General features: G+C 46.1%; 1 protein-coding gene across 2 annotated transcripts; it reads left to right on the plus strand.

Moving 5' to 3' along the window:
- Positions 1-622: 622 nt before the first annotated feature.
- LOC119376191 (proteasome activator complex subunit 3) lies at positions 623-5,026 on the plus strand (the record flags this gene model as incomplete). 2 transcript variants are annotated; one of them, XM_049411377.1, is given in 5 exon segments in its annotated part: positions 623-837; positions 1,663-1,691; positions 2,103-2,165; positions 2,243-2,338; positions 4,978-5,026. In XM_049411377.1, coding segments are annotated over 5 exon segments (301 nt in total), but the record flags the coding sequence as incomplete, so codon positions are not given.
- Positions 5,027-9,191: the final 4,165 nt, after the last annotated feature.

Consider the following 9,191-nt stretch of genomic DNA (forward strand, 5'->3'; position numbering starts at 1 on the left):
CAGTGATGAACTCGTGAACGAATTAAACAATTACAATATAGAATAGGGTAAATTTTCTAACACCATGTGGTACAATTTTGTACTCAAGAAGGATGTTGCGAGCTGAAGGCATACATATATTGCTTTTTTTTTCCCCTAGTAATTTGATGCGAAAGCATTTCTGATCACTTTTCAGGCATGTTGCACATGCTTGTATAACAAAAAAATGGTCTTCTCGGTCGATTACTTTTTATGGACCGCATTTTATGCGCGCCACCGGTTGCCTCTGAAGATTTGTTTATATTTCGATGACCTCTCGAAGTCGGAGAGCACGTTTCTGAACGGCGTTCTTTGTCTTGTTTATCATTTTAGACGTCACGCGTTCCACGTGGTATCCTTAATGTAATCGCAGTCTGACGTGCGATACGTATGTATATGTCCAAAAACAAAAATGCGGGTTTTGCTGTTCGTGTATTTTTGTTTGAGCAAACGACACGCACGCAAATTGCAAGGGCTGAGAGTGAACCCATCAACTGGCGGCAAATATTAAACCATTTTTTTTCCCCCGAAAGCCTGAAGAGCGCTTACGATAACTACTACGGCCGGACATCAGCTTTACGATAAAAATTTTGACGCCTGTCAAAATTGCAGAGAACGTCGCTAGGCGGCTCCAGTCGCATCGGTTTCCTCTCGACGTGTTTTCTTTCTTGTTTTAGTTTGCGGAAAACGCGCAAAAGTATCCGCACCTCACAACTCCACCGCCCTTGTCGAAACTTCAGAAGGCCACCAAAGAGATGGAATCGTTGTTCGCTACCGCTGAAAGGCTTTCAGCGTCCACGCCAGGAAGGATAAAGGCGAGTGGCGCTTGGCTTCGCTGTTATTTGTGCGCGATGAAACGTCTTTTCTCGCACTCACTCCTCGCCGGATCGTGGAGAGTTCCGTTTCGCAATGGGCATGCGCCGTAGCGACTTCCGTTCGGCGCGCCGATGCAGCGTGTAGGCGCCTGTCCCAGGCCGAAAAAACACGATTTATCCCACATTCCATTAAAGTTAAAAGCCGAAGCTCTGTAATGGCCAGAGAAACAAACCCAAAGGTAAAGTTTCCTCTGCATGTTACCGCGTTTCCGACACACTTGGTCACCGTGCGCAGTACCGCTTTGTTTGGATATAGTGGGTTGCCCAATGAATTACTAAGCCTAGTGGCTTTGTGGACAGCTTTTCGACGGTTTAGGACAGTCGTGCGGGATTGTGCTTGGTCCCGGGATTGTCTGGATTACTCGCAGGACACTAGTGTCAACCTCAAAAGCGTTGCAAGCCGCGCAGTGTGCCCTGCGAGGCTGTTGCCGCGGCCCGCTCCGATGGCAGTTTCCTGGCGTGAGCCACTTCGCCTCGAGGTGTTTTGTATTTCGCGCTTTAGTACGGCGTCTCTTCCGCGTTTGCACAAACTGCGACGACCGTGTCGACGTTGTGATTCGAGCTCGGGGTCTGGGTTGATATTTTTTGAAGCGAGTGATAGTTTCGCGGCCTTCAAGCTGTGATCTTGTGCGCGCTCACGAGCACCTGTGTCAGCATTGATATGTATGTTGTTTTTGGTGACGTTTGTGTGCGAGTTTTCGGTTTACCCTTTGCCGTTGTAATTTTCGTCTAACCGCACCACTTTACATTTTTTCCCCTCTTCAGGTAGAAGAGTACAAAGAAAGACTTAAAAAAGAAGTGAGTAATTACTCGTTTTATTTTATTTTTGACTCGTGACTCCTGGAAATTTCCAAGGTGCCAGGAGTGAGTAACGTCGCTGCTTTAAATATGCATACAGTAGACGAGCTTCTGTTCTTTTTGACAGCGTAATGGAATGCTTCTAATTTTAAATTCATATGCGAGTAGTATATTTTCTTGCAGAGAGTAAAATCGGTGGTCTAGCCCCTCTCCATGAGCATGACTACTCTGAAATTTCAGTAGAATTTTAACGTTGCTTGTTTCGTGCGACTCATATTGTGAAAAGCTGATCTGCGCAGTAGTTGCATGTTTGTGAAGTGATGTTTGCTATGGGGCCGCGAGGTAAACTCGCGATTTTGAATCCGTGTGCCAGCATCTGGAATGCATTCCTTAATTTTTTCTGTTTCGCAGGCAGAGGAGTTGGTTTTGCACAAATTTCCTGAGAAGATACTGGAACTGGAAACCTTGCTAAAAGTACGTAACCTTAATCATTGTCGCATTTCAGGTGTTGGATCAGTTCCTATTTTTCTCTTGTGTCACGTTTCTTGCAGACAGATAAATTTTCGAAGACAGACCTCACAGCTGTACATGTGGACATCAACATTCCAGTGCCTGAACCCCCATTTATCAACCACGAGGCTGATTTGGTAAGTGCCATGATGTGTGATGCACAACCTCTGCTTTCAAAACTTGCTAGAACTTGTGATTTTGCATCCAGTGCAAAGAACATGCAATCAGAGCACCAAAACAACTGTACTTCTTTTCTCTTCAACTTAGCTCGTTTAGTGTAGTTTAGCAGTTGTGTTGCGTATTGGTGCAAGGCAGAACTTGTGTTGACTAATGTCAGCATCAAAGGACATCAGGTTCTATGGCAGCCCTCTCTGGCTTTGAGCATGGTATTTACCAATGTTCATACCCCACATCAAGCTGAGAAATATGCCTAAATGTGCAGACAGGGACAGCTGTACCGTTGCCTTTGCATTTTCGCCATGCTCACTGACAGTCTTCGATGGCAATAATGGTAAAGCTGTAAGGGTGGCACGTCATGCTGCATCATGAGGTCCAGTGAAGCTTAAGTTGTGGTTTCTTTTAGGGGATAATAGTTAAATCTGTGTTACCTCCAAATGTGACAGTTTCTCATTTATCAATTGCCAAAGATAAAATTAGAAAAATTAGTTTGATTTAAGATCCAGTGATGTACAGCTGTAACGGAAAAGGATTGGCACAAGTGACCTGTGAGCACACTGTGGTCTTGTTCCGAGGTGCTCTAATAACAACTGTTTCAAAGGCGAGGTGGCCAGTTCAATAAACTTGTCATAAGGCCCCGTATTGAATTCTATATTATGCGTAGGCACAGCCCTTACGGCACGCGTTTAGCGCACATATTTCTTTAGCTGAAACTTACGTGAATGTGAGAATGTGGGGGTTTTTTCAACAGTGCTCTTAGTTCATGTGCTTGGCCTTCATCCGTTTCCTTGCATTCATCACCTTAGAAAATTGCCTGTTAGTTTATCTACAGCGCCATTCAATCTGGTGGGAAACATGAGCACGTGTTCTATACTGTCTGGGCTTCCATGCATACTCTCAAGACTTGTTAAAGACCATGTGTATGTTGGTGCATTGTCTGCAACTCTGCACGAGAAAACATCGGATTGAAGTACCCAAGCACTAGTGACCAGAGTGGTTTTTTTTTTTCTTTTTTTTTTTTCGCACATTATTCAAACAAATGTTTGGTACTGAAGCTCAACATGCAATGATATTTTTCGGGCTTTGTGGCAGTATTGACTGCTCGGGAAGAGTTAGGTTATGGCCTGTAGATTTTTCCAAGATAGCTTTGTCTCTTGACCAGTTATGAAATTCTGCTACAACACATCACCTTAAAACCATTAAAGACTGAATTTTGCCTGCTTGCAATTTTTCTTTCTTTGGAAGATTTCTGCATATTGGCCTTTCACACTTATCAAGTGCTCATGGCCACATCTTTCTTAATCATGCACGGAATATTAACAATTTTTCCTTAAAGGGCCCCTCACCAGGTGACATAACGAATTTTAGTTAGACATTGGAAGTTGTTGCGAGCTCAATAAAGAGCATTATGGCACAAGAATTTTTCTAATCGGTCCGTTAGAAGCTGAGAAAAACAATAATTTGTAGCGGCGCGAAACCATGATGCGAGGAGGCGAGCTGCAAACCCTTGCCGCTCGCCCCGTGTAGCCTTCGCAAGCCAAATCCCTTCCCTGCCCTTTTCGGCACGCCAGCAGAAGGATCACATAACGCATACGCACGAACACGTCATGCGCACACAATGCCACGAGCGCATAACGTGCCCGAACCAGCCAGAGCCCCCGAGACGCGAGCGGTGTCGTGGCGGCGTTCTTTGCGCTTCATCTCTGCAAGTTATGCCGATGCGCCCTCGCCGATCACTTGGCTTTAAACCTATTAATGAGCACGAAAGCTGCGACATTTGTACGGACGCGAGACTAGTGGTGTGCCGCATGAACATCTAGTTAGACGCGAGAGGATAAATGAGCCTAATGAGCACTGGAACGCGGTAGAAAATTAGTTTCGTTGTAAAGGGTGGCGTCTGCACGATGCGCAAAGCGCGTGAACACGAACGCGTGCGAAACGGAGGTAGATTAGTCTCGAAACTCGCTGCGATTCGCAGAAAAAAATAAAAAAGAAAACGCAGACATTCCGTTTGTGTGTTTTATTATTGCTCTCAAGATTTATTCATCCTTTCAAACAACAAATCACACAAACTACACGTCGTGACAAATAATTATCGCAGTGTCACGTGCTACTGTTGGCGACGTCAGAGCACAGTCGTCAACGTAGAGGAGCTACGTCACAGCACTACCATCTACGTAGCGCCATTTTCTCATGTACGTCATCCCCTCATTCTCTAAAGCGCGCGCCCGCGAGAGGAAGGGCAAGCAGCGTTCACCTTGAAATTTGACCCTTTTGCGCGGCGCGTAGCGTTGCAAATTTTGGCAGACGTGATCGTGAACGCCCAGTGCATGCATTGCGCTCGTCAGCTAAAAATTTCCAAACCTGGTGAGGGGCCCTTTAAGAGTTGATGGCGCACTACTAGTAACATGAAATGAAGCTCCAACAGGAGAAAAACTGATCTGAGTAATTTTAGTTATGCGCAACAGTTTTCAAGTAAAAACTACCACATGCTAGATACACATGATAGATCTATGCTAGTAATGGCATCAAGTATCCACAGCACATGTATACATAGTCATCACTTCATCTTGAAAGCCTTGTGGTTGTTTACTTGCAGCCCACAGCGAAAAAAAGACGACTTGAAACCCTTGAAAATGAAATCACAGGTGAGCGATATGGATCTTGTTGCTGCATTGTGAAAGTGCCTTGGTGTGTAGCTTGTTCGCAGGTTTCACAGCTGGAACTGTGGTACACATCAGCTTTACCGTTGTTAAGCTTTGTGCATGAGCTGCAGAAATTCTGTGGGCCTCTGTAATTGATCCGGATTGTTTAATAATGTATAAAAGCCCATGCACACCATTTTGGGGTATTGTGAACCCGAGTACAGTCTTAAGTCAGCGTGCCAAGAAACATGCAAGTAGGCGTGCAGAAATATTGATCTTCATTATCAGTAGTACTATCAACTGCAGTATGCTAGTTAACATTTGCTTATGAAGTTGTTCTCCTTGTGGTTCTAGCATCTTTACAAAAACATTGCATTCAGAATTGGTAATGCTCGATTTATGCGTTTGGGGGAAGTTTCCTGGCAAATGAAACAATATTTGACCTGTGTCAACATTTGTCACTAGTTGTTCAAATCCTTGTTCAAAGTTAAACAGTGTCTCATCACCCCTCTGAGTGCTACAAAAATGTCATTGCTATAAATGATAATTGCTATAAATGGGTTGCACAAAAAAAAAAGCAAAATATGGAGACAGCAGGCTGTAGTGAGAAAACTATAATATCTAATTTTCAGACATGCTTGAAAATTTGGATGCTTTCATGGGACTGCCACAACCCATAAAGCCAGTCTATGACAGTATCTGAGGTTTCGAATGGTGAAACTCTTCAAAGCCTCAACCTTTTACTCGGAATTGCATTAAAGGGGCCCTGCAACACTTTTCGAGCATGCTCAAAAAGCGCTGCCGATCGGTAGTCAAGGCTCCCGAGAACACGCGAGCCAAATATTATAGCGATGCGCACGGCCTGGAATATACAATAAATTCTCAAAGTCAGCTGAAGATCGCTCCCTCTTCTCTCGACAAATGATGTATTAGTCCGCAAAATATGACGCGATTGTCGGCAGTTCCACCATTGGCTGATGTTATAATCACGATAACACCCTCATTATTACTTTCGTTGTTAATTTTGAGTTCAATAAGTAGATAATATGTATGTTTATACAGTAGAACCCTGCTGATACGTTTGTGAAGGGACCGTAGGAAATAAACGTAAGAGACGGGAAACGTAAGAGCCGAAAAACAGGAAAAACGGCAAAATATTTAGTGGTACAGAATTTTATTTCAATTCTTACGAGCAGCACGAAAATTGGCGCGCTCAGCCGCGATCTAGTCGATGGATGGAAACGCGGAGCTTAGGACGGCCTCATCCACAGAAATGTAATCAACGTATGTGATTTTTTTTAACACCAACAGCTGTAGGTATGAAAGAACTAAGCACACGCAATCACGACCGGCGCGGCGAGTCCGACCGCGAACCGCACGCACGACCATGCGAGCTCCAACCAGCTCGAACTCCTCCCGTTCTCCGACAAATAACGATTATGATGAATCTACGCCAACGCGATGGCAGAAGTGAATGCCAATCTCAAAGGCCTTGCTTTCGCAAGCAATTACGTCATACACGCCATGTTTGTGCAATACAAATCTCAAAGGCTACGCTTTTGTCAATAGTAAATGCCAATCTCGAAGGCCTTGCTTTTGCGAGCAGTTACGTCGTAGACGCCATCTTTGCAATTTGAATCTTGAAGGCCATGCTTTTGTTTGCATCAATTGAAAGATTCTGTTGCTTGCGCCTCTCATGCGGCTAATATTACGGTCAAACGAGGCCAAGCTGCGTGAAAATGCACCATGGCCGCTCTCTTTGGTAGTCACTCGGTCGGCTCCGAGCGCACTTCGCAACGTATCATACGGGAACGGTCCGACAGTTACGACGTAACAGCGGGGTTCCCAATACATTGTATCCTATGGCAGCTATGCCGGGACCGGCAGAAAACGACGTAACAGCCGGGAAAACGCAGCAGTGAGGAACGTAACAGCGGGGTTCTACTGTATTCTGTTATCGCGTTAAAAACATCGAACAAACATTAATATTAGCACTTCCGGTCTCACCGATAGCTTGTCTGCTCGTAGTTGCGTGGTTCCGTTTTCTTCGCCATGCGCAGTGCCGAAAACGTGATTATTTCTGTGCTTTTGACCATCGCCGGTTGCCGTTGAGAGTGGCAGCCGTTCGCGTGTTGCCTCGTCAGCTGAGAACTGCATCGTCGGCACGTTCTCACGACCGACCGAGGCACGGGCGCAGCGTGTCTCCGATAACAATGCTGGCGTCCGGTAATGGCGGCGCTTCGGGGTCGTCTGCCAGTGCCGTCTTACGAGGCGGTGTATCGGAGTATGGGCCGAAACCGATCTCAGCTGTCATTCGTTCCAAACGAGCGCGCAGGTTTGCTTCCATGGTTGGCAGAGCGATGAAAACACTACGGCGTTCGAGGTGCACACCCAACATTACCAAACCGACGCGCAGTTTTCAAGCACGCGCGATATCGGCTCCCCTCGACGAGAACGACGCAAGCCGACCGGAAGTGGCGGCACAGACCACGTGGTTGCGCCCAGACGTCAGAGAGAAAAAAATGAAGAAAAAAACTCCGCCGGCGCTCTTGGGCGGAGCCTCGCTCCTTTGCGCTGCCTCCCTCGACTCGCTGCCTAGCTTTCCGCGCGATCGCGGTGTTGAGTTGAGGGAGAAAGCTGCGGAACGTGATCTCTATAATTTGGTAACACCACTTAGACTTGACGGATTCGAAAAATTTTTGCAGCATATGACTCGTGAAGAGTCATACGTCAATAATGAGACTATTCCAATATAACTAAGAAAGGTGTTGCAGGGCCCCTTTAACAGAAGCCACCGCCGCTCCTGCGCCTAGCAGATTTCGAAAGTCAGCTTTGCTGTAATGCCACAGCGCTATGCAGTGAAGTATACCATTAATCCGAAGGGGGATGTTGGGGGTTGTGGGCAGGGTTTCAGCAGCTTGAATTTCTCATGTTCTTCTTTCTTTTAAAGAATTTAGCATTCCATTACCTTTTAGCACAGACGCCCAACAGCCAGAATTATTATAACCGATAATGCAGCATGCAGGCATTGCTGTAAATGGCTATTTCACTCTAGAAAACATACGAATGTAGATGGGGCAGCTTCTAATTGTTAAAACCGATATATTGTTAAAACCAGTATTGTTATAAGTGGGTTCAGCTGTATATTCATAGACTTTCTTCTTTATCTCTTGATTGAACAGCAATTTTATGGGTGTGTCGAGCATCCTAGTGGAGTTGCAGTCGCCGACCGTTTTTTTCGGACTCGGCGGGAACCGCCGAAAAGTCCGAATAATTGGGTGTCCAAAAAAAAGAGGATTCACCAGAAAAAAAGCACCTGTATTGACCTAGTGGCTGGAAGAAATTTGTCAATGCGCGTCTGTACACATTCACGCTTACGCGCGACCTAGTCGGCCTGTGTTGCAGCCAATGTTTGGCCACTCCTGTGGGTCGGCACTGCAATGGCCTACGCTAAATCCGCATTTGATCGCTGCGGTGTGGGAGGCGTGTAGTCACTGTAGTCACTGTCCACATGCGCTGGTTCAAGTAGCTGACAGATGATCTCATCGCGCAACTCGGTGAAAACTCCCAAGCAACTTCAGATTGAGGTCAGCCGCCTTCTACATGGCGAATAATCGCTGCATTTTTCGCCATCGTCAGGGCCTTGTAGTTGCCGCGTTTCTTTAGTTCCGACAGAGCACATGAACGGGCGGCGTCAGAGCAATTTCAGCAGTTCAGGCCTCGCATGCCAAGCAACAAACAAGGGAGCAAGACACAAAGCTTGGGACGCAGATCAGGCCTAGCCACAGAAACATCGGACAACGCAAACCCTCAAACGCCAAAAGGGAACGTCGTTGGGCTAGTTGATGTTGCAGTGCTTGTGTTGGCGTACTCTCTTCGTATGAGTTAGGATCCGCGTCGTACTCATGCGCGCTGTCATTTACCTCAAACGCCGCACAGTTCAGATTCTGATCTTGGCTTGGCTTGGCTTGGCCTGCTGTTTGGCCGCAATAGCGGTTCATGGATATCATGGATACTTGACTGGTAAAGCCAAAAGGCAGCCGTTACGTGTAGCTAACAAACATAGCCTTCGAGATTGGCAATTTCTGCGTGGATTTTGACGCTGGCGCGATCTCCAGCTATAGCCAGTGCAGTATTTCAGTGCTGGCAACCTAGCAAAAATATTGTA

The sequence above is a fragment of the Rhipicephalus sanguineus genome, unplaced genomic scaffold, assembly GCF_013339695.2.
Source record: "Rhipicephalus sanguineus isolate Rsan-2018 unplaced genomic scaffold, BIME_Rsan_1.4 Seq1119, whole genome shotgun sequence".
NCBI lineage: Eukaryota > Metazoa > Arthropoda > Arachnida > Ixodida > Ixodidae > Rhipicephalus > Rhipicephalus sanguineus.